The following is a 26,534-nucleotide window of genomic DNA, read 5'->3' as shown; positions in this document are numbered from 1 at the left end:
ACTATCGATAACCGTCGAGAAAAGTTATTTATTTCGTGTATAATGAATTTACATGAAGCTGAAATGCTAAATTTTATTCTAAAATATTACTCAGCAAAATGAAGATGTTATATTAAGCAAAGTGGTCACTATACTCCGAAAAATAAAAAAGGTTATAATTAAGAAGGTGAAGGGTAATGCATCAAGATATTTGTTTATTTCGTGTATAATGTATTTACACGAAGCTGAAATGCAAAATGAAGATGTTATCATATTTAGCAAAGCGGAAAATACTCAAAAAAAAAAAAAAGGAAAAAAAGAAAAAAAGATCGTATCTTTTAATGAGTTCGTGGAGCGGAACCTGCGTCTTTCAGGCGAGCGTTCACTTCCGGTCACCCGGTCACCCGCTCACCCGCCCCTCCGGTCACCCGTGTTTTGGGCCGGTGTTTTTTCTGTGTGGATATTTCTGTGATCGGAGCCGCTCCTGCGTTACTGAGAGCTCAGCACAGCGCTCAACTTACGTGCACAGCCGCCTCGAGAGCGCGCCGCTAGCGTCCGTTAGCATTTACCTGTTTACTGCAGTAAAACCACTCCTGATGGACTGACAACGGTGAGATTTTACCTCCTCATTGCCTCATAGAAACATTAGCATGAAATTAGCACGTAAGTGTGTGTAGTGCACGGAGAAAACAGCCTTATATTAGTGTGATAGCGACTCTGTGTTTGTGTAGCTAATGCATTAGCCTGAGTGAGGGAAACTCATTATAATAATGCAGGTGTTCGCTACGGTGTTATTGTTAGGATTGCACGCACCAGATATGAGCTTTAAAGTCGTTATAATGTTGTGTTGTTTGTCTTGTGCTTAAGTGAAGATGTGGTTTGTCTTTGTTTTGAAATTGCTAATGCTAATGCTAGAGAAATAAACCCAAATGAAGGTCTTCGAGTGAAGTCATCACGAATTGCAAGGATAATAATGTTCTTGGTGTTGTGTAATAGATATTTAAAAGTTACAGTGTGGTCAGTTTGCAGTGAAACTCCTCTCTGTGTTTCTATAGGCACCTCACACCGATATTTGACATCTCACTAGAAGTGTCAGGAGTTATCATAAAGTATCAGTGTTGTTTCACTGTGCGCTCTTGACTGGCTGATATCGTTATTATGTTATTATTCGGTCAAGAAACGTTGTGTGTATATCGAATTATCATAGTATTACAATTTGATAATACCATTCCTATACCATGGTATCTCCTCAGTAGTTTTATAAGGCTGGTTATTGTTGTAGTGCACATTAAACAGGGTCTCTTCATAATATAACTAATGTTCAGTCACTGTTTCCTGTTGTCTTGCTTTATCGCGTATTATGAAATACTGTATGAAGTTCTTTTAGCATTTACTGTTTAGGAGCAAATGCCGTCAACGTATCGGACGATATATGTTAATTTTTAATGTTATCGTTATCGATAAGAAAATTTGGCCGATATATTAAAGCCGATAAATGATGTATCAGATGCGCACTGTTCACCATGATGGGTTTGAATTGCTTGAAATATGATTGGAATCACTTCAAAAAGGAAAATACAGCAAGTCTGTCATATCGGCTACATAAAATAATAATGAGAACTAGGGCTGCACGATTTGGGGAAAATGTCATATTGCGATAATTGAGGTCAATATTGCGATTGCGATATGCGATATAATAAACAAATGGTTTCATGAGTCAACTTGCTTGGTTCTCAAGGAAAATAAATGCACACAGATTAGTGATAATTTGCCTAAAGAAAAAAGTTCTCTGTTTTTCTCTGTTTCCTTTGTTCTTTGATTAACTTTAGGGACAGATATAATTAGTGGCTACTGTGTACTGTCCCTTTAAGACCAGCCGCTGCTGTCAGAGACGCGGATCTCACACGCGCCTCATTCTTTCACGAGTCACAACTCTTCACGTTCATCATAAGACTACTCTTATGTTATGAAGATACTCAACAAAAAGACATTTTGGCATAATTGTTTGTGTTATTGTTCGTTCAAGCTCGAAAGAGAAATTCTGGCATGCTGTTTTGTGCGCACGCACGATATTAGCGCGAGTCTTTCTGTGTGTGTCAGTCAGGACATTCACAGGCAGCGCGTTCATTTTTGTGTTATCGCGCATGAATGGTTTAAAAGCATTTGCATGAATAAGAGCGGGATCATGTAACACTAGCCAAAGGATGCCAAAAATTAACAGATGCTGCGTTAATTGCGTTAACAGCACTAACTTGTTTATTCAATATAAAATCGCAGCATTTTGCGTCATATAATCGCGTAGGCTTGACATCGCGATTGCGATATGATTAATCGTGCAGCACTAATGAGAACATTATAATTGTGTGTTTGGGACGTGGATTTTAATGATGAGACTTTTGTTATCAGGCTCTCAAAAATTATATAAAAATTTGGATTTAGATTTAGGCTATCGGCCAATATATCGGTTATCGGCTTTCAAATATAAAGAATTATCGGCTTCGGCCAAATCGGTGCATCCCTAATTGCCATTCATGCATACAAAATATTAAATATTTCCACGATTAGCATGATTTCTTTATTTCACAAAAATGTGTGGGTGATACAACTGTCCTGATATCATAATGAAGAAAAAGCCTCAAATGTAGAATCAAACGTAGTCATGCATAATCATGTATTATTATTATTTCTTAGAAACTTAACAAAACTCCTTTATTGCTTATTAATTTTTGAAAAATATTTTTCCACCAAATAAAGGTAGCTAGATCCAACAAATATGCAAATATGCGTGATGTCTTTTTATCACACTTTTGCGCATGCGGGTCAGTCCAGGACCACGATCTGTTCACACTGGAATCTGATAATGACCACATTGTCCCCCTGTGGTGAAAATCCAGCTTTTAATGTTGTTTGTGTGTCTATGTGGTGTTTTTAATATGCTTTAAGACAAACCATGTGTAAATTCATAAGTCGACAGCATTGCTGAGTATTTTCTCCTTAAAACTGCAGTGAACCAAAGACAGTCTCAAAAACACGCTTTGAAATCGCTGGTGTTTCTGACGTCACAAACTACCTTGTAACCAATCAGATCAACGTGTGATCGTCAACGAGTGGATCTCTGAGCTGAGTGAGTGAGTGGAGGCGGGGCTCATTTGCATATTCATAGAACCGCACATACTAAATGAGGCAGGGGTGTAGAGTTACATTCAAGCTATTTTAAGGCATGAAGATTTTATTTTCAAGGGGAAAAAAAACGTTTATGTCATTTTGGTGATCAAAGATGAGTTTTAAGGGATAAAATTGACTACAGGGGGACTTTAAAACAACAATGTGTCCTCTGACTTCACTACTGCTGGTTGTAATTTGCATTTCATTTGCATAAAGTTAAACACATCTCAACTCTGTCATGTCACTGGACACGCCTACATCCTGCGGCCAACTGTCACTGTTGCTCGTGCCGCTGGGAGTTTCCCGCTCTTTGTTGAAATGAATGGGATCATGTAAGGGTGTGCGATCCCAGTCGACTCCCGAACTCCCACCATAGGAGCCGAATTTAGTGTTGACATCACCTTGTAATGATGAACTGTCAACATTGTTACCCGTTACGCTATCTACATTTACAGAGGTAAAAGACATGAGAAACAGCCGTGGTTAAATATGTCAGAATTAAATAAATGAGAAAGACGGTATTCTTTAATTAATCTCGTTATAATGGTCGTATGATGGCACTAAAGCTGCTTGGACAGGAGAGTTTAAGATACTAAAAATAAAAAATACATACAATATGGTATTACTTGATGTTTTCGTTCTTGGAGTTTTTATTGATTTATTGTTAGTGTAATAATTTTGATCAAACATTCGCCTATGTTTGCATGGAAATCCTTATATTTATTGCATTAATATAAAATATAAAATACAAAGCTGACATAGAGGTTTGTATAATTACAAACTATAGTCATTATGACTGTTATTTATTGTAAAGTATTGTAAAGTAAGCTACATGCAGGATAGAAGTATGTGACCGTTGTTTCTGCGACACCTCCTTCTCTCTGATGTACAGTGTAATACATCTGGGTCCGAAATTCCTGGCTTCATCATACTGGGATTGGAGAATCAGTGAGCAAATGAGCGAATCCGGCCACAGCGAAATAGTCATCAACGAGGGTCGATTCCTCGCTGGAAGTGTGAACGGGACTTTATGCTCACCAAGACTGCATTTATTTGATCCAAAATACAGTAAAAACAGTAATATTGTGAAGTATTATTGCGTAAGGGAGTGGGATAATGCACATCCAGCCGGTTGTTATCTCAGAATAAACCCTGTCAGGGTGATCAGGAGCCCGACGAGAGGAGTCTTGCATCAGCCTGAAGGGGTTTATTCTGAGATGATAACCGGCCGGATATACGTTCTCCTGCTTATCACACAGATACTTGTCACATAAGTAAATAATTAGACATGAAATATTGATCACGGAGAGAGCAGTTGCTAGAAGGACATTATTCGGTATACAGTCCGTATATTACATGGCACTTATTACACAGCATTTCGCCAAATAAATAATTAAGGGGATAAGAGATATTGATTTCAGATTAAACTGTTTTAAAATCATACCTGTTTGTTGTAATTTTATAATATAGCATTTGTATGAAACGAGAGAGAGCGAGTCCACGATACTGGATGGCATAATTAAATAACTGTACACAAAATATTGATTTGATTGAGTTTTAATATTTTATTAGCTCACAAAATGCAAATCTTTCACAAAGAAAACCCGTTCCTAGCGAGCGTATAGCGCTGGTGACTTCAGTGACCCGGATGAGCCTGTGTTTCTGTTTTCAGCCGTTGTTATCTGGGAATAACACACCGCTGGATGGCGCCATTGACCAATCAGAATCAAGTATTCCACAGAGCCGTGTAATAAGAACAATTTAAAATAACTTTTCTATTTGAATATATGGTAAAATGTAATTTATGCCTGTGATCAAAGCTGAATTTCCAGCATCTTTACTCCAGTCTTCAGTGTCACATGATCCTTCAGAAATCATTCTGATATGATGATTCTCAAACGATCGATGGATGAATCCGTCTCTCTAAATCCCGCCTCTCCGAGAGCCTGCCCTGCTCTGATTGGTCAGACGGCCCAATCTGTTGTGATCAGTGTTGGGGGCAACTCATTACAAGTAACTTAAGTTACGTAATCACATTACTTTAAATTTACAGAACTTTTATAATTAACTATATTAAATTACACAAATATAGTTTATGTATTTAATCTCACTTTATTAACCAATGCTGCTGACCTTCAATGATCTAATTCAGCCATACTAATGAGCAAAAATTACTTTACATTAGATAAGAGAATAAGAGTGTTGAACTTCCTTCTCCTGTATCCTATTGTTCTTTAATCCAGAATGGCAGCACATCTGAAAGGTTTGTTTGAGCGGCGCCCTCTACTGTACAGGAGTAAATATGCATTTCCTTCAGCATGAGGTTTATTCATTTCACTTTTGGTGTGAAAGGGCCTTAACATTTGCCAAAAATATAACTTGCAAACAAAAACAAACAAGCAAGCACAGCCCAGGTGAGAAAAAGTAACTCAAAAGTAATGTAACGCTAGCCTGGTCCTACCAGACTCGTACATTTCATTTGTACAGAGAGTCTGGCCACTCTCAGTCTCCATTGACAAGGGTTAACTTCCTTGAAGGCGGGTACTCTGTTGATCTATTGGATCTGCCATAACCAATCGCTAACGTTTGGTCGTGACGTAACCCTACAACTCAAACTAGCGCACAACCTTCTCAGCCACTCCCTCTGTTAGCTGATTCCTCTGTTCAAACCCAGACGGAGTATTGAAGGAAAATGAAAATTGAGCGGAAGTACGTAGGAGGGCGGAGCCAGGCTAATGTAACGCATTACTTTTCTTAAAAAGTAACTAAGTAACGCAATTAGTTACTTTTTGGGGGGAGTAACACAATATTGTAATGCATTACTTTTAAAAGTAACTTTCCCCTACACTGGTTGTGATTGGCCTACTCTGCTCTGATTGGTCAGGCGGCCCAGTCTGTTGTGATTGGTCTACTCTGCTCTGATTGGTCAGGCGGCCCAGTCTGTTGTGATTGGTCTACCGCTTACAGCGCACGTCGGAAGCTACACACTAGGCTTTGCTATGATAGTCGGTGTTGACGGTGTTCTGTTCAGAAGCTACACCGGTTAAATCACTTGCCCCATCGTCGATGCAAATTTTTTAATTGATTTATTTTTAAATAAAATCATTTAGTTCAGTTAGAGAACAGAAACTACAATTATAAAGCTGAACGTGTCTGCTTAATAAATCGTGAGCTGAGTGAGCATCGCAGCAGGAGTCAGATTTCATGACAAAATGATGGTGCAATATTTGGTGTAAAAGCGCCTATTTAAGCGAGTTTGTCATTGTACTGTTTTGTTGTTGTGCTTTTCATTAAGAATAATAGGCTAATGAACTCACCATTCAAGTAATCCGTCCCCGAATTGGCGCTAATTTGAAAGTAAAAGTAAAATGCGCAAAATATATACATCATTAATTAATCATACTTACAGGATGTGATTCTGAGGAGCAAGTTGGTCCAAATAAACTGGGTACTGACCCATCGAGCAAGCGTTGGGCGAATCCCTGGTTGAACTCAGAGATTTGAGAAGCAGTCGTCAGTAAAATGTTGTGTTGAGCTCTGGGGCCGGTTTCACAAAGATAGACTTTGACTATGGCTTCGATATAGTAGATAGTCAGACTTCAGATAGACATCTAAATCAGACCGTTGCACAAAGCACTTAAGACTCTGACTATCTTAAGTAGGACTACACTGCAATGCATTCTGGGTAAAATAAGACACTTTTCAAAACAAAAAACATGGCGGATCGAGTAAGCGCATTCAACCGCTCAGTGCAGTTTACCCCAGCGGGAAATGTGTGTTTGTTGGAGGAGTATAACAGTTACAAGGACATTTTACTTGGGAAATTTAGCAAAGAAAGTAGTAACAAGAAGAAATGTTTAAATTATGAGCCATTTCCCCTTTTCTTTTGGCAGTTTGTAATGTAACTGATTGTTACTGCTGGTTGCCAAGGTAACAGTTAGACCTAAGTTAGCCTGGGGGTATTAAAGGTGTCTAATTTTTTTGGTCTAAATTAAGCCAGTCTTTATTTTTGTGAAACAGTCTAACTTGCATTAGACTAGTCTATGAGCAAATTTTTAGACTTGTCTAACACTATAGACCGGTCTAGAATAGCTTTGTGAAACCGGCCCCTGGTCAGGTTGTTCGCGGGCGGATCTAGTGACGTGGAACCGTAACGCAGTGGGATTCGAATTCCGGATGACTTCAGATCGGTTCAGAGTCGATTCTTTCTTTTGGGAGACATTAACTTTATTTATCGTGCACTTTTGACTTTACAACTTTGCAGAACGTTTACGTTCACAGACAGCTTTATTACACACTGCATGAAAGGGAATATTCGAAAAACCATAATAGGGGCACTTATTTTCATATATTTTTTGTGGGAACAGTGATAATTCTTTTTTGGATTTTTTTGATGAATAGGAAGATCAAAACAACAGCATTTACACATGATAGATAATCTTAGAACCGTAGAGTATTCAAGGTCTAAGGAAAGTATATTATTTCTCTTTATTTGATGGTTTCCTCATGGATGGTGACAAACCTTGTTGTTTCTCTCCCAGCAGTGTCTCAGTCTCCAGAGGCCACACAGCTCTTTTGGTGAAGGGCTATGGCGCATCAGCACGGCTCGTCTGAGCTCTCCCGAGGCGTCTCGCTCGCGGATCACGACTCCGGAGTGGAAGATGGAGACGACGGCTCCCGCAGCCCCACCACAAACTCCACTATCTATGTTGCTTTCACAGGGAACATGAATGATGAGGACTTTCAGCAGAAGCTGGACACCATCTTAAACGGGATGCCTGATATGCTCTTACTAGGTCAAGATTTGGCTTGAAACTTTGATTTATATTCATTTTCATGAGAATGATGCATTTCTACTGGAAAATTGGTAACACTTTACAATAAGGTTCATTAGTTAACATTTAGTTAACTACCTTAGTTAACATGAACTAAGAATGAACTGCACTTATACAGCATTTAGTTAATATTAATTTCAAACATTTACTAACACATTAAAATCAAAGGTTGTATTTGTTAACATTAGTTAATGCACTGTGAACTAACATGAACAAACAATGAACAACTGGATTTTTATTAACGAACATTAACAAAGATTAATAAATACTGTAACAAATGTATTGCTCATTGTTAGGTCATGTTAGTTAACACATTTACTAATGTTAAAGGATTAGTTCATTTTCAAAACATGTTTTGCTGATAATTTACTCACCCCGATGTCATCCAAGATATCCATGTCTTTCGTTCTTCAGTCGAAAAGAAATTAAGGTTTTTGAGGAAAACATTCCAGGATTTTTCTACACAGAATGGACTTCAGTGGCAACCAACGATTCCAATGTTCAAAGAAGGTTCAAATGTCCGTCTCAATGCAGCTTCAAAGTCATTTGTCTGTGTTCTCCGGTTCAAAAAGGTAGGGAAGGGCGAAAAATTTCATCTCATTTTCTCCTCCAACTTCAAAATGGTCCGATATCCCTGTTTTAATTTATTATTATTATTTTTCTTTTTTTCGTGACCTTTCCAACGTGATGACGTAATACGTGGCGCATCTCAGAGATGGTACAAGACGGGCATTTGTGGTTAAAAAGTATATATATATTTTTTTTTTAGAAAATGGTCGATCGTTTCGCTAGATAAGACCCTTATTTCTCGACTGGGATCGTGTCGAGACTTTGAAGCTGCATTGAGACGGACATTTGAACCTTCTTTGAACATTGGTATAGTTGGTTGCCATTGAAGTCCATTCTGTGTAGAAAAATCCTGGAATGTTCTCCTCAAAAACCTTAATTTCTTTTCGACTGAAGAAAGAAAGACATGGATATCTTGGATGACATCGGGGTGAGTAAATTATCAGCAAAACATGTTTTGAAAGTGAACTAATCCTTTAACTAATAAATCTTATTGTAAAGTGTTAACAGAAAATTATATATTTTTTTTAGAGTTTATACATTTGATTTTAAATGCTGTTTGTTTAAAAAATATAAAGTTTCATGCAGTCTTTGCTCAGTGTTTAGTATGTGCAGTTTAGGACTCTTTTGGTTCCTTTTCATGAAGTGGCTTGACAAGTGCAGTTTTATTTCTTGTATTGTTGTATTACAAAGCTAACAGACATGGACTATAATGCTGGACTTTATGCTTTTTTTTCCATCTCCGTTGACTTATATTTCTCCTGTCCTCCACTCTCTGTCTCATGAAGGTACGAAGAAGCTGGAGCCCGAGCGCGTGGAGCCGTGGAACAGTGTGCGTGTCACGTTCAACATCCCCAGAGAGGCGGCCGAGCGACTGCGACTCCTGGCTCAAAACAACCAGCAGCAGCTGCGCGACCTGGGCATCCTCTCTGTGCAGATTGAAGGTACATTTGGCTCATCCAAACCACTTGCAATGCATCTTTGACTTTATTAGTGCTTTGTATTTTTGTAATAGAGGGTATGCACTGACGTCACTTTCCCGGCGGATCACGCCCCCCTCAGGCGAACTGAGTGGCAAAAGAGCTGCTGCGTGACTGGATTTAATAGGGGAAAACGCAAGTAAAACAAACGATTATCGGTTTAAACTAAAGGTTGGACTCGATATAGTGCTCCTTGCAACTTACCACAGATCCAGTGATCCATGGATATTGACATGCGGCCAGGATTCGTGTTTCCTGACATTAATATGTGCCTGATTTCGATGCCGGGGAAATGCATAAAGCAAATTTTCCTGTGAACGCTTTATATAAATGCACTATAGGAAGGTCTAAATCCATGTGACCACTCATATCAATGTTATATATATCGTCATATCGTCCAGCCCTAAAACTTGTATAGTTTTTTTGTCAGTGTTTATTTAAAAACATCCAATTATGCAGAATATACGATGGTAAATATTTAATTGATGAGTTGTCAATACAATATATAACAATACAATATATAGGGTGTGATTTTACCCCTAAATTCAGCATATGGACACAAAAACACCATTCGCTGCCTGGAGTCCAGCTGTTTCTATGAATTGCTGCAATTTATTTGCTTCTCTGTTCTGTAGCTTTTGGCAGTCTGTAAAAATATACCTCAGATTTCTTGTCAGATCTAGTTGTATAGTCAATCTCAAAGCTCTTTCCCGTTTTAGATGTGTTTTGTGTGTTTTTCGCAGCATTCGCGCGTAAAACAAATGCTGCCGCTCAATCGTTTTGCCACTTACCGCAGTCACTCCGGCTGACAGTGACGTCACACGCATTATTACGTTATTATGGCGTCTAGATATAAGTGTGATTTCAGCCTTTGTTCTACAATCAGCAAATGTGTTGATTCGTCTGACGGGTTCATGCAGGTGAAGGTGCTATCAACGTTGCGGTTGGACAGATCCGAAATCAAGAAGTAAGGGTTAACGGACCCCTCGGTGCACCTGGTCAGATGAGAATGGATGTTGGCTTCCCCATGCAGCAGGGCCAGGGTAATTATGCACAAGAGTTTAGCTCAAGCCCTAATCAAACACACCTGAACAAACTAATCAAGGTCTTCAGGATGACTTAAATTTCATTAGGCACATGTATGCTGAAGAAATGCTTGTTTTTCAGCTGGAATGCGAATGAATAACCCTTCGGTGTCCATGATGCCCCCTGGGGCTAATATGGCACCACAGGGAATGGTACCCAATAGTGGTGGACAGATGCAACCAAGAGCATCAAGACCACCTTCACAGACAGGTAATGCTTTAAACGTCCACAAGACATTTGTTAATTCAGTGATGTTACTCATGTTTTTATGCTCCACACGGCCCTACTGCGACTGACCTGATCAGGCCTGGTTCTGCTAAAGTGTGCACCTCAACTAAAACTAGTAATAGCATATTTTTAATGGGTTTTTAGTGGAGTTTTGCAGTGCTGAGCAATCTAGCCAATCACAGACATATCTGTTGTTTCTTGAGACACAATGGCCAATCCAAGGTGTTTTAGTTAGTCAGAATACAGCATAATTAGCATAAATGCCACCAAAATTCGAGATATGGGCGCAAAAAAAATGCGCCTTTACTAGTTCTTGTTTTTAATATTTATAATACATGATATAGTTGAGCAATATCACACGAGCAAGACGGCTGATTTTTCTAAATATCAGCACGATGTTGATTTTACAAACAATTGTTTCAAACTAAGTCAGAGCTGAGCTGTGCATCTCCGAGCAAAAGCGGTGTTTCGTTGATTAATGAATCTGCCTTTTTGAACGAATCGAGTGAGTCAATGTTTTAATGACCCATTCAAATATCGCACTGTAATGGGAAGGGTAGTTCCTGAATTTGCTCCTAACAAGAAATGCAAGCATATTTGTAATTTAATTTGTAATGTAATTTTTCAAGCTGAATTTAAGTTTTAATGCATCAAATTGACTTTGGAGGTTTGTGCTTCACATTATCTTTGTCACTCACTTTATATTGAAATCAGGCATACTGAAGAAATTGAAGCAACTGTGAAGTTTTATTTTTATGTCTCCTAATTTAATGATGATAATAATTTAAACCACACTTAACTGAAGTTTAAAGCTGTAGTGCAACTGTTGGTTTACAGGAGAGTAGGCACTCCTCCTCTGTTGCCAGATCACCTAAGACAGATGTTAATCAAATTTAAAAGTAAAAGTTGAAGTGATTTGTGGGTTAAAGGTTGCTATGCAAAGCAACAAAAAAAAGGTTTATTAATAGGGATGTAGTTCTCATTTTACCTTTCAAAATGTGTCACTTTCTTTTTCAGACACAATGGATCCCATGTTGTCAGGGCTGGCCTTACAGCAACAACAACAACAACTCCAGCATCCTCAAGTGGGACATGTTCCACTCAGCAACTTAGGCCCACAGGGACATCACATACAAGCCATGCAAGCAAATCGACAGTTAAATCCAGCAGCCCTACAGCAACTTCAACAACAACAACAACAACAACAACAGCAGCAGCAGCACCAACAACAGCAGGTTCAGCTGGCTCAACTAAGTGGAGCACGTGGTCCTTTCAACCCCTCTAACCAGATGCCTGTACCTCCTGGCTGGAACCAGTTGCCCTCTGGTGTTCTCCAACCACCACCTGTCCAGGGTCCCATGGGGCCAGGTTGGAGGAAAGCCCCCCCACAGCCACAAATGGGGCAGCGTCCACCCTCTTTGGCATCGGTTCAGACGCCCAATCATCCACCACCACCATATCCATTTGGAAGCCAGCAGGCTGGACAGGTTTTCAATACAATGACACCACTTCAGTTGCAGCAGCAACAGCAGCAGCAGCAGACAGGGGTAAACCAGTTTGCCACCCCTCAGCCCAAAGGCCCTCAGGGAGCACCAGGTGTAGTCGTCTCAAGAGCACCGCCTCCTCTGCCTCCTTCCTCTGCCACGCAAGGCAATCTTGCAGCTAAGTCCCCTGGGTCGTCGTCATCTCCTTTCCAACAGGGCTCACCTGGAACTCCTCCAATGATGGGACAGGGACAGGGGCAACTTGGTCCACGCCCCACAACCCCCCAGGGGTTCCCACAAGGTGTTGGGTCTCCAGGGAGAGCTGTGATGGGACAGCCAGGAAACATTCAGCCAGGCTTTATGGGCATTCCTCAACATGGACAGGTTTCTCAAGGTGGTATGGGAGGTATGTCTTTAGCTGTTTAATGTAAATGTGATATTATATTCAGGGTTTGTACGAGGTGTTTTGAATTTGACTTTTTGAAATTTTAAGTCTTGGGAAAAAAAAGCCATATTTACAAAGAGTAAATAGGTGTTTAATATCTGTTTAAGTGCTTGACTTATTTAAATACAATATATATATGAAATGTACTTTTTTTCCCGAAAAAACTAAAATGCAATCTTTTCACGCAAAATGAACACTGCAGCCCGTCTGTTAAACCCCCATCAGACCTTTCCTCGATATTAAATTATTAAATTATTATATCAATTATTCTTTATTGTGCAATAATAGCCATTATAAACTTTGTATTTAATATATACCTTTTATATCTGTAATTTCAGTTTAAAAAATCCTAAAACATACTAAAGATATTGTTTAAGTGCGATCTCTGATTGTAGTCCTTGAAAATCAAAAAAGTAGTGCTTGAAAAGTCCTTGAAAGTCCTGCAATTTCATTTTACAGTATCTGTATGAACCCTATAAATTGTTATGTATTTGGCTGCTTGTATTTTAATTTATATAACTTTTGTAGGTATGCCCAAACGAATGCCAATGGGGTTCCCAAATGCTCCTGTTAATCATAACTTTGCACAAGGCCAGGTTACTACCACTGGAGCAGGTAGTACACCCCAATTACAAAATAATCAGAGCGTGGCAAACACTGGTAAGATGTGCACATGTAAAGTGTATTTTTTTAATTTAGCTTTTGTTCTATTGAAATTTGAAGTTACTTTCTATCTATACAACTTTAATTAGTTTTCAACACCTCTGAAAATCTTTCCATAGGGGTCCAGTCTTCAGCCTCAGGGCCAAACCACATGCAGTCAAATCCCCTTCAAGGTGCTGTAATGACCCACCACACTGGCATGCCAGCACAACCCCCAGGCACCCCCTCAGGAGGAAGTATGGGGCAACCTCAACAAGGGCTTCAGACTCAAATGATGGGTGTACCGCAGACCCAACATCAAACACAGGCAGTGGTTTCCTCACAAAGTCAACTTGTACAAAGCCAAACAGGGGGCCAGACTGTCCTGTCCAGGCCAGTGAATACCGGGCAACGAGGAATGACTCCTCCCAAGCAAATGATGCCACCACAGGGTCAAGGGATCATGCAAAACCAAAACCAACACAGTGGAGGACCGGGACACCAGGCATTATTGCTTCAGCAGCAGCAGCAACAACAACAACAGCAGCAACAACAGCAGCAAAATGCTATGATGGAGCACATTGTGGCTAGTCAGATACAGAGGCCAAAAGGTCAGCCTGGGGTAATGCCAGGCCAGATGATGAGAGGTCCTTCACCCAATATTCAAGGTAATCTGCCACAGTTTCAATCTCAGATGGGTCAGCAACAGATGACTCCGCAACAGCATCAGCAACAACAACAACAATTGGCTCATTTGCAACAACAGCAGCAACAATTACAGCAACAGCAGCTACAGCAACAACAGTTACAACAGCAGCAACTACAACTGCAACATCAACAGCCACAACAGTCACAAATGCAACAACAGCAGCTACAGCAACAACAACAGCTACAGCAGCAACCCCATCAGCAAATGGTACAACAACAGTCTCAACAAATTCCAATTAATGGCAACCCCAACCAAGCATTAGGAATTCATGGGCCTCAAATGCGACTTCCAGGAAATCACCATTTAGTACAGCAACAGCTTCAGCAAAAGCAACAGCAACAGCAGGTGATGCTGCAGCAGCAACAGGCTGGTCAGCAACATCAACATCAGCTTGGAGATACTAGTGGAAATCCTGATATCGGCCAACAGATGGTTCCAGACCTGCAGAATCAGCAACAGCAGCAGGGCATGTTGGGCTCTCAACATTTACAGGTTGGCAATGGCCATTTTCCTGGTCATGGCATGCCCTTCAATCCTCAGTTTGCTGGTCAGCTGCAAATTGGAGGCCCATGTGGGCAAGCAGGTGGATTTCCAGTAAACAAGGATGTGACATTAACCAGTCCCTTGTTAGTAAATCTTCTCCAAAGTGATATTTCTGCCAGCCAGTTTGGTCCTGGTGGGAAGCAAGGAGCAGGTGGGGTTGCTGCTAACCAAGCTAAGCCTAAGAAGAAAAAACCTCCTCGTAAGAAAAAGCCAAAAGTAGGAGAAGGACAACAGTCTGCTGATGGTCTGTGGTAAGGGCTTTTTAATCTTTGATTTTTACACTGCAGAAGAGTAAATGCCACTGTTGCAAATAACTACAGAGTTTATCTATCTCTGTCTTAGTGGTCTGGATTCAGTGCCTCATGGAATGGAGGAAGTGGAGATGCAAGGGCTGGGTAGTGATCAAGGGGCCGGCCTTGACTCTAACTCCAAACTCTCTGAATTTGCAAATCGGCCAGGTAAATAATCAAATCTCTCTTGTAGGGCTGTGCAATTAATTGAATTTCGATTTCGATTTCGATTTTTGCTCCCAACGATCACCAAAATAGTATAATCGAGTAAAAACGATTATTTTGCCATGTTCCGTTTTGAAAGAACGCTCTTATTTTGTCTTGTGTTCTGAATGACGCGCGCACGCGCACATCCGCCCCTCCCGATGCCATGAACTCTCTCAGCTTGAATGTTTAAACTGATAAAACTTAAAAAGAAGTGAAAATGATAAACTTTAGTTACGATGCAATGCTGGTCCGATTGTACAAGTGACAATTCCGTCATGTCCTGATTCCTAAACGCGAAAGTGTAGTTTCGACGCTTGCCTTGTCCAGCGCATTTTGAGAGACAGAGAGAGAGAGAAGACACAGCACCGCTGAACACTCACGCGGTTTGTGAAATTGCGTCTTGGAGAAAGTTTTAAAATGATTGATTTGATTTTATAATCTGTATGGATTCATTTAGGCTACTCATACAATCTACATGCTAAAGTGAATCAGTGTTTGCGGGGGAATTTCCCGCATTATAAGTGGTAGACCTGCGGGAATTATTAAAATACTCATTGAAAGTATTATCTGTTATATATTATTTATTTTAATATTTCAAAAAGTACAATCAATGTTCAAATTTCGATTTTTTTAAAGAATTGTTGAAAGGTGTCTTCGGTAACACTTTACAATAAGGTTCATTAATTAGCATTAGTTAACTACCATTGTTAAGATTAACTAATAATGAACAATACTTCTACAGCATTTACTAATCTTAGTTAATATTAATTTCACCATTTACTAATACGTTATTAAAATGAAAGGTTGTATTTGTTAACATTAGTTAATGCACTGTAAACTAACATGAACAAACAATGAACAGCTGTATTTGTATTAACTAGCATTAAAAAAGATTAATAAATACTGTAACAAATGTATTTCTCATTGTTAGTTCATGTTAGTTAATACATTAACTAATGTTAACTAATTAACATTATTGTAAAGTGTTACCGTGTCTTTTTAATAAATGCAACACGTTCCCAAAGTCAAGTGAAATAATCGTGTTACATAATCGTGATTTCAATACTGACCAAAATAATTGTGATTTTTTTTTCCATAATCGAGCAGCCCTACTCTCTTGTTTGATGATTGATTGTTTTTACGCAACTAGGGATGCACCGATATCAGTATTGGTATCGGTCCGATACTGTGCTCTCATACTCATACTCAAAAAATGTTCCGATACCAGGCAGCGTGTGCACAGTGTGTGTCCAGACAAATAAACACCGACAACAGAGAGTATAATGGGGATAAAAAAAATCGCGTGAGCTTGCCAAGCGCATCCCTTTTTCACAGACATCAGTGGAAAGTTTGCAGTTCAGTCAGATGTCAATGGCAAAGAAAGTAAAACGAGGCATGTAGCTTATTATTAACGTTAACTGCAGAGAGAGAGAGCGCACTTCTTTGAATGCTCTTGATTGTTCACCCAGCACACGTATCATTTGGATTAAAAATAAATTATATATGCAAGTAAAACATGAACTGCTTTGAGATTTATCTATAACCAGTGGTTCCCTATATCATTACAGGACGTTTGCAAGTCAAGTTTCATGAACTCAAACATCCGAAGCACATGCCCAGAAAACCCGCGTCTTAGTTTTTGCTGCTGTCTCAGACGACGCGCGAATACTGAATTGAATTCTCTTTCATGTCTTGCGCTTGTACGGACAAATTCACACAAAATTATGTAAAAACACCGGTCTTGGCGAGTATCCCAGTAAACATAGTCTGTTATATCTCAAGTGAACGCAGACTGTATATTCACATGGGGTCCGTGCATTTGGTCGTAAAGGGACAGCAGCCTAATAAACCTGCTGCTGTGTTTTAATGTTAATCCAACAAAGGACAAAGAAATCACTCACTGCTCTTAATTGGATAACTTTTATAAAGATCCATCTATATTTTATTTATACAGTAATGAATATGCAGTGTTATTTCAGAATTTCTGTACCTGAAAAATCTTTGTTCTGTTGTATTTATTTGTGGTATTTGTAATTTGATTATTTTTTCTTATTTAATTACCGACTGAACTTGTCTTTAATAATGTTTTAAATTTAAGTTAATTAGGCTAGTAGTTTTGCTATAGTATCAAAATTGGAATAGAGTTGTGATATTTCACTAGTGTCTAAACATTTGAACCACTGACCCAATCCTCAGCGCTGAGCCTTCTGGAGCAGCTCTAAATATGTGCTGTGCTATTAAATGAAAGATGAAATATTATAGAGCAATAGAATGAACAGTGAAAGTAACAGAAGCTCATACAATACATTTTAGCAGGCTTAATTAAGCATGAAAATAACTGAAATATATATTATCTGAACAAATTAAGCCAACTAATATGATTTATATTCTTTTGGTTTCTCTACCCAATACATTTAAAAATTACTAAGGCAGTGAAAATACAGGTATCGGTACTCTGTATCAGCTAGTACCAAAAATGAAAGTATCGGACTCGTTCTGGAAAAGGTGTTTTTGGTGCATCCCTATACATAACACTTTTTATTTACTTGCATTCTATTTTTAGGTCAGCCTGGTCAGTCTGGAGATCAAAGGGTATTACAGCAAATGCCAATGCAGTTCATGCCCCCACAACAGCAGCAACAGATGCAGCAAATGCAACAGCAGCAGCAAATGCAACAGCAGCAGCAGTTACAACAGCAGCAGCAACAAATGCAGCAGCAACAGATGCAACAGCAACAGATGCAACAACAGCATCAACAAATTCAACAGCAGCAAATGCAACAGCAGCAAATGCAAATGCAGAGTATGCAGGGTCCTCAAGGCCAAACTGGAACATCACAAGGACCCCATCATGTCCAGACCCAGATTCATTCTTCACAACAGTCAATGCAGATGCAACAACAACAACAACAACAACAGCCGCCTCAACACCTCCAACAACAACTGCAGTCACAGCCACAACAACAACAGACACAGCAGCAACAGCAACAACATCAGCAGCAGCAACAACAAATGATGATGCTGCTTAAAATGCAACAAGAAGCTAAGAATCGAATGCCACTACAGCAAGGTGGGCACATGCCAAAGGGTTTAGTCAATCCCAATGATCCATCTCAGAGAATGCCTGTATCGCAGCCGGGCAACATTCCTGTAATGATTGATCTTCAAGGGCATGGAGGCGTTCCACCTTCTCCTGATAAAGCCAGAGGCATGCCACTCATGGTAAATCCATCTCTCACTGGAGCAGCGAGAAGGACACCCCTTTCAGAGGTTGGACAACCAACACCACCAGAGGAAACTCCTGGAAACCATAGCTTGCAGGACCGGGGACCTCTTGAAATTGGTCAACAGTCAGGAAATGGAAATCAACCAATGATTCCCAGCCAAGGTCCTAATACTCATTTAATGAAATCTGTGCCTTTATCAGTGCCCCACCAGCCAGGAGCAAGTCCCCAACAGCAGTCTCAGCAAGTGGCAGCAATGGCTAGCTCACATAATATTCACTTTCCCAGTGCTCCTCCAACTTCCCAAAGTTCCCGCCCTAAAACCCCTAACCGAGCCAGTCCCCGACCATATCACCACCCTTTAACTCCAACCAACCGTCCACCTAGTACTGAACCCTCTGAAATAAATCTGTCCCCCGAGAGACTGAATGCCTCTATTGCTGGTCTTTTCCCTCCAAAAATTAACATTCCTCTGCCACCGCGGCAGCCAAACCTTAATCGAGGCTTTGATCAGCAAGGTCTTAACCCAACCACCCTTAAAGCAATTGGTCAGGCTCCACCAAGCTTAGCAACTATTCCTGTCAACAATAATACCAGTGGCAACAACAATGGCCCACAGTCTTATCCGTCAGGCGGTGGCATAGTAAGCTCTGGAGGAAAACAAGACAAACAGACTGGTGTTGGGCAAGCTAAAAGGGCTAGTCCCAGTAATAGTCGACGATCCAGCCCTGCTTCAAATAAAAAAGCTGCCACTCCAAGCCCAGGAAGACAGAAGGGTGCCAAAACTTCCCTGACAGCACCTCCACATCAGCAGCAAATCATGGTTAGTCCACAGAACATGATGGTTAGTCCCAACTCAGTGCTCCCAACTACCTCTGCATCTTTACCATCAGCAGGAGCTGGAGAATCAACACAGAGTTTAAATTCTGTGCAAACCCAACCTGGTAGTGCTGATTCAGTCCGAGATGGCCAGCCAGAGCAGCATCAGCCAGTTCAGTTAAGAGAGCAGTCTGCACCTAAAATGGCAAGCCCTCGGGTGCCGTCTCAGGAACCCAGACGGCAAGAGCCTAACAATTTGGTTGAACAGCGTGCTGAAGATAAACAACCACCTCGGGCTACACCACAACATGACCTTGGCTCTGCTGTATCACCAGCATTTAGAGATGCTCCAACATCTCTGAATCAACTATTGGACAATACAGGTTCCCAATCTTTGTCAATGAAATCTCAAAATATTCCTCAAGTGGGTGGAGACCCCGTGCAGAAATTGAGCCCTCATGCTCCCCTAGCTCAGGAGAACCAAACCAATCCTGTTGTTTCACAGAGCACAAATATTGGCACAAGTGAAACGGATCAAAAACCTAAATCTGCTGCAGTATCAAGTCCAAATTTTGTTCCCAGTAGCAGTGCAAACCTGCAGTCTGTCAGTGCTGTATCAAGCGTTAGTTCAAACCAAGCTGTGCTGTTAAGCCTCACTTCAATTCCCAACCCTTCAGTAAGTTCGAGTCACAATCTTATACCCATCTCAAATCCATCTCAAACTGTCTTGCAAAGGCCCATCTCATCAGCACCAACTCAACAAAACCAGATCACAGTCTATGTAACCTCCAATCCCATTAGCTCTGCTACCAACACTGCTTCTGTAGTTCCTTCAGCTATTGTTTCTAAGGTACTAGCAGTTCCCAATAAAAACATAAGACCTCCAGATATTCGTCATCAAAATCCTGCACAAACGCGTCCACAGTACATCACAAGACCTGTGTTTTCCATATTTCAAGCTACGTCTGTACAGTCAAGCACTAACGTCATGTCTCAGCCTGTCACAATGGTTGGTCCCATAGTTTCTGGCAGTATCCAGCTTACTCCTACCTCTGTGTCAACTACATCCCCCTCTGCACCAGCATCAACACCTATGCAGACAAGCTCACCCGCCGTCAGCATAGCTGCTACTCAGCAGAGCCGCACTGTCATTGGGCAGCTTCAAGTTCAAGTACCTTTAAGCCAGGCTTCCTCTGTTAGTGTCGTACCACCAACTCAGCAGCCAAGTCCTGGTGTCTCTGATGCCAGTGGCTCGAAACCTAGTCCTGTTGGGCAGTCATCCTTACATTCTGGCATGTCCTCACCCTTTCAACAGCGTTTAGCCTCTCCACCTGCTTGCTCTAGCCCAGGGGCTACAGCTGTTTCCCGCAGAAGTCCCCTCTCACCAACAACAGTCTTAGCCAAAAGCAGTTCAGTCCAGACTGTTGTAAGCAAAAATACTGCTCTCACCGTCTCTTCAAGCAGTGACAATGATAAAAAAGTGCGAACCCCTGCCACTCAGTTAGGAAAAACTGTGGATGTTGCCACAACACATGCATCTTGTGCGGTTACATCTGAAACGGTTTCTGCACTCCAGCCTTCTCCTCCAGTGGCTGTTCCAGCTGCTGTTCCAGCTGCTCAGATATCTCAGCAATCTGCACTTCCTCCAAAAGTGTCTTCTCCTGAACCGGTGCCCTCTCCTTCTCCAGTCCTTACTTCGACACCAACGTCTAATATGCCACCGCCAGCCTCTACCTCTGGAGTGCTTCACCTGTCCAGTCCTGTTGCAAATTCTTCGCCACCCTCTAGTTTGCCTACACTTTCAGTTGCTGCATCTGCTCCAGGACCTTCCACTACATCTTCTGGCTCCTCCACAGCAACATCCCCTCAACTCTCTGTGGAACAGCAGCCTTCTTCACTGGTGGAGACTAGTGTACCCGACTCCGCTGAAACCAAAGAAGCAATTGTTGATGCTTCTAACGTCTCAGGTAACTGCTTGACGATAATACAGGTAATTTCATTAGTTGTCTAGTCAAACATGAATGATTTTTTAATTCTTAGTTATTCTTTATTTTATTTAACGTAAACTATACAGCTCACCCTGAAGCTGCACAAGAAGACCAAGCTTCATGTGACCAAGCTGGTAAAGACTTTTATTTTTTATATAAAATCTATTTTTACCCATGCAAATGAAAGTCAGGTAAATGGCAGTAATATGTGAACTACCTTGAGCCCAAAGTATACTTCGGGTTTTAAGCATATGCATACGCTAATCATATGGCTGAACGCATAGCCTTTCAAAGTACACTCCATCTGATAGTGTGCGCGAACACCATACACTGTAAAAAAAGATGGACGACGCACCTTCACTCTCTTCCATTGTAGAAAAGTGAAGCCGCCAATGTCCCAATATGGCGCTGACAACTTGTGCTGATTTGGGACCTGATTCTGCGCAGTAGTGAGCGGGAAGTAAAGCCGTGATATCAAGGTCCCGCCCACACTCCCGCAGAAACGGTTTGGACAGTTTACTGCAGAGCAACTCATTAAGTAGGTGTGAAATAAACAGTTTTGGAAATGTAGGAATTAAAGCTGAAGCTTCAATCTCCTCTTGAAAATTCCCAAAAAAGTAATTTGGTGCTTCAGTGACTACTTCGCTCAGATAAGCTGTCAGTCACACATCTGTCAATCATGACGTCACATTCCCGTTTTTATAGCATCAAATAACTAACTACAACCAAACTTATTTAAAAAAAAACTAAGACCTAAACTTACATCAGCGTGATAAAACGACAGAAAATGACAACATTTTTGGGAAAAAATTATTTGAAGTGTAATTTGATTGTTTAGTTTGCCTCACGTCCCATTAGACTATGTGGAGAGGGCGGGGTTTATGACCTATACTGGAACCAACCACCTGGGGCGATCGAGACACTTTGGCCTCGTTTACACTGCAGGTCTTGATGCCCAATTCTGATTTGTTGCCTATATCCGATTTTTTTTGACCGTGCGTTTACACGTTCTTTCAATTGTGACCCATATCCGATTCATGTGTTTACACTTGCCATACTATCTGAAACATCGCGCATGCTTAAAGGGTTAAATTCTCTTGCACAGATGGACGAACACAAAATATGATTGATGCTTGCTCTGCGATATATGCGAAGTTCGCCAAACATCACCATGATTATGAGACGGAAGAGGACGAAAAGTGCCACCATTGCAGCGTGCGCATGTGCTTCAGTTATTGTGTGTGAGAGAGATCTCAGGACTGGTGGGAGCATATTGTGGCGGGCTTTAACGAAAAGCAGTGGGTCCAAAATTTTAGGATGAGCAAGCCAACCTTTGATATGTTGTGTCAACGTTTGTCCACATTCCTCTCCTACAACGTTTCGTTGGTCCATCCGTCCCTTTGCAGATGCACGTCGGGGTTTCTCTCGTCATTAAACCGCGGATACGTTGCCTAATGCCTCAGAAAATCCGATCTGCCTGTTTACATGACAGTCGCATTGGCACATATCCGATTTATATCTGATTTATTTCCACATATGAATGAGGCCTGAAACCGATCTCGAAATATCCGAATGCATGCGTTTTTTTCCTGTTTACACTGTCATAGAACACATCCGATCTGTGTCACATATGAGCAACAAATCGGAATTGGTTTACATTTCACTGACAGTGTAAACAAGGACTTTGTGCGGTACGCTTGCCAATCACATGCACACTAGGGGTTGAACAGACTAGTCGACTTTAATGCTCTTTCATACACGCTTTAAGCTTGATGACTAATTGCTGATCGTGGCCTATAGAGGACAAAACAGGATAAGAAATCTTTTGAAGTTAAATCGGTTAAAATGACAAATAAATGCATACTCTGTGAGCGTTTCATTAGATATGTTTGATTATACCATCTGGATGCTCAGAATTGAGTGTGTGAATGCATGTATTACACAGCCTATTGTACAGGTAAGTTAATCACCGTTCTAAACTGCTGTCGCATAACGCACACACACAGACAGTAGCGCGCATATCACAGTCAGATCGCGCGCACACAGAATCATTCAGTAGCGCAGAAATGTATTGTAAACTCTGTTCTGTGATTTATCAATAAAATAGCTTAGAAACTGAAAGGTTCTAGCATATATTTCTTAGTAACTAAAACCCACAGCTTCACTATTAGCACTTTATCTATATCTGATTTAGAACGAGCAGAAATCTGTGAGAAATATATCGACCCAAAGACAAAAGAACTGATAAAATAAGCTGTTATGTAGGAGCGCCGTGTCAAATGCCATAGCTGTGCACAAGGCAACCTGCGTTCAAGTCTCAGCTTGAGTTTCAGGCTTATTTGGTCATCAATGATGCAACAGCGACTAGTCGACGTCGACTCGACTTTCATCACATAAATGTCGACTTTAAAAAATCACTAGACAGTTTCTTCTTTGTCCAGTGTCTGCGCTATTTCTCTCCGGAAGTGCATGTGTGAGTACTGATGATGAAATTTCCATCATGTGCACTGTATACATGCTCTAGTTAGCTCACACAAAAACTGAAGTATACTTTAGGCTTTAGCATATGCTAATCTAATTAAAGATTATGTAATCAAGACTGGATCCAGTCCTCGACCAAAATCATTTATTGTATTCCGAACTAATGCTTTTTGCTCCGCTTTCTAACAGCTAGACTCAAACAAACTCCCAGGGATGTAGCCTGAAGTTGACAAATAGAAAATACAATTCACAATCAGTGTTTAACACAAAACTAATTTCAGTTCTCTCTATTTACAGGTCAAGGGGTTACTACCACTGCAGCAGAACAAGGGTAAGGCAATGTGTAATTCTTGTTCGTCATCAATACGCTATAAACTTGTTCAGCATCATGTGTGAAGTCTGTCTTGCAATGTCTTTTTTCACCTTTATTTTCATTATTCTTTACCTGAATTTTAACGTTAATATGTTTTATACTTTTGTTGATTTCAGTGTTTCAATCAAAGAGTAATTTTACTGGTTAATCTGAATAAGCTCACCTCATGACACTAATAATCATGGAATGATTCATGAAATCATTCTTTTATTTGATCTGTACTCAAAATATGGGCAAGGAGAAAAAAATGTTGTTCAGCATCAAAGCAGTTTACCGCTGTTTTTCCACTTCTATAACAGATGGGCAAAGAAAAGAAAGACGCCCGTCAACTTAGCCCCAAGGTATGTATATACCAGACCTGTAGATTCAGATTCCCTGCACGGGGCAGCGTGGCCATTTCAGTAAATATGGTCATGAACAGGACGGACGTTATCTGTGGTAGATGAGGAAAAACAGCAAGTATGAATTCCTCAGTTGTACAGGGGACAGATGTGGTAACTTTCTTCATTGAGAACAGTTGATTTCCAAACGCAAAGAAAATTAGAGTGCATATAGCATACAAGTTGACTGTACGACTGCAAACTGACCGTGCTCTGTGAACGTTTCGGTTGATTTCTGAACCCCACTGCCCTTCTTCCTTCTCCAGGGATACAAGAGCCACCACTGAGAAAGCAAAAGGTCCTAGTCGACGAAGCTCACGAACAGACAAGGAACCTGAGGAGGAAGCGTCCGACAACGGACAGAGGAAAAGAGCTGCTAGGCCAGGGTCAGCCTCATCTAACATAGGAAAAGGTACAGGTTAGCACTCTAGTCAACTAAATGGAAATCAGCCATAAATTAGGGGTTGCCACGACTACTGATTTCTCCTAGTCGGTTACTTGAGTGCTCATGGTTTGTATATAGCATACAAGTTGCATACAATATATATAAAAAAATATATTAAAATAACTTGGAAAGTAACTCTACACCCTTGCCTCATTTAGTATATGCGGTTCTATGAATATGCAAATGAGCACCGCCTCCACTCACTCACTCAGCTCAGAGATCCACTGGTTGACGATCACACGTTGGATCTGATTGGTTACAAGCAAGTTTGTGACGTCAGAAACACCAGCGATTTCAAAGCGTGTTTTTGAGACTGTCTTTGGTTCACTGCAGTTTTACAGGAGAAAATACTCAGCAATGCTGTCGACTTATGAATTTACACATGGTTTGTCTTAAAGCATATTAAAAACACCACACAGACACATAGACTACATTAAAAGCTTGATTTTCACCACAGGGGGACTTTAAACGGTTTTATTGCACACCTTCCAGCCAATCAGAATCGATTATTCAGACGGACTATGGTATAAGCAACATTAGCCTCTTTGTGCAACATTTCAAAGGTGTAAACAATAACAGATCTGTACTTACACCACTTAGATCTTTAATCAACCGCTTCAGAATAGTTTATTATAGTATGAGACACAATTCATGTAGTGTGTTACCGGTCACATACTCTCTTTGGTCTCGGTCATGGCTCATGTTAAGATAAACAGGCGTGTTGTGAAGAATGCATGCGCTCCAGTACTCGATGGCTTCCTACAGCGCCGACTAGTGGTGAAGTAGTGCATGATTCTTTTATATAAAAGAGTTGCAAAATATAAATGTGTATAGAAAAAATAATAATTTGATAATACTAGAATAAATTGCTCCAGTAATGGATGTTCCTCTCTGTAATGTTTTGACGGTATGTCCAGCATAAGATGTTTCGGCTAGGAGAAAGCATCCGCTGTGCATCACATGACCTGTTAGCACCAATGCTGGCTGCCTGACTGAGATGTCTAATCTACCTTTTCTTTCCACCCTCTTTCAAGAATCAAACACTGGAGCCAGTCCCACCCAGGCAAAACGAAGGAAGTCAAAGTAATCATGGATAAACCTGTGAATTGTACATTATTTTTTTGTTCTCTGAACTTGTTTTATCTGCTGTTTTCCCCTTTTGGTCTTGAGCAAGATAACCATGTACAGAAGTTTTCTCTTTCTTTCTTTTTTTAATCATGATACTGTATTTTGTCCCTGGCTACTAGATGAGATGATGATGTTTAGAACTGTGTATGATGTGTTTGTATGTCTTTGTTTTGGTGTGACTTTTTTATTATTATTATTATTATTATTAATATTGATAAATTCTAGATTAATCGTGTGATGCAGACTAAGAATAGAATCATGTCTGTAGTATCACAATATAATAATGTGACAGAATCAGAATTTGTACTTCCCCACCATGACTTGTATGAATTAACTGTATTTCAATACTGTCAGCACCAATGTTCACCCATTTAGCCCCGGATCACATGCATTAAACTATTTTTACAAGTGTACATCTGACTTGTTTTTGTCTCTAGACGAGCATGCTGTAATAGAAGCTCCCTCTCAAATTGTGATGTTTTTAATACAAAAGTACCATAAGTTTCATTTAATTTACTAGAAATGTGAACAAACTT

General features: G+C 40.4%; 1 protein-coding gene across 3 annotated transcripts; it reads left to right on the top strand.

Moving 5' to 3' along the window:
• The first annotated feature begins 452 nt into the window (after positions 1-452).
• On the top strand, positions 453-26,411 carry ncoa6 (nuclear receptor coactivator 6). Of its 3 annotated transcripts, none has more exons than XM_084099343.1 (15): positions 453-589; positions 7,689-7,940; positions 9,335-9,490; positions 10,447-10,569; positions 10,694-10,822; positions 11,858-12,730; positions 13,298-13,429; positions 13,552-14,914; positions 15,006-15,121; positions 17,724-21,170; positions 21,278-21,325; positions 23,970-24,003; positions 24,345-24,386; positions 24,692-24,837; positions 25,905-26,411. In XM_084099343.1, exons 2-15 carry the CDS (start codon positions 7,733-7,735, stop codon positions 25,955-25,957), a joined length of 6,870 nt encoding a protein of 2,289 aa, XP_083955469.1. In that variant the 5' UTR covers positions 453-589; positions 7,689-7,732; the 3' UTR covers positions 25,958-26,411. The 3 variants fall into 3 exon arrangements, with proteins under 3 accessions (XP_083955469.1, XP_083955468.1, XP_083955470.1); XM_084099342.1 differs by having other exon boundaries at positions 456-589; positions 7,686-7,940; XM_084099344.1 differs by lacking the exon at positions 24,345-24,386 and having other exon boundaries at positions 456-589; positions 7,686-7,940.
• The last annotated feature ends 123 nt before the right edge of the window (positions 26,412-26,534 follow it).

Source organism: Abramis brama, assembly GCF_963993115.1.
Source record: "Abramis brama genome assembly, chromosome: 22".
Lineage (NCBI taxonomy): Eukaryota > Metazoa > Chordata > Actinopteri > Cypriniformes > Leuciscidae > Abramis > Abramis brama.
Note: the sequence above shows the minus strand (reverse complement) of the source record. Positions and strands in the feature narration are given on the sequence as shown.

Coding starts and splice junctions, on each gene's coding strand:
- ncoa6 (XM_084099343.1), top strand. CDS start 7,733: ATGGCGCATCAGCACGGCTCGTCTGAGCTCTCCCGAGGCGTCTCGCTC. Junction 24,004..24,344: donor ACCACTGCAGCAGAACAAGG/GTAAGGCAATGT, acceptor CTTCTATAACAG/ATGGGCAAAGAAAAGAAAGA. Junction 24,838..25,904: donor CTCATCTAACATAGGAAAAG/GTACAGGTTAGC, acceptor CCCTCTTTCAAG/AATCAAACACTGGAGCCAGT.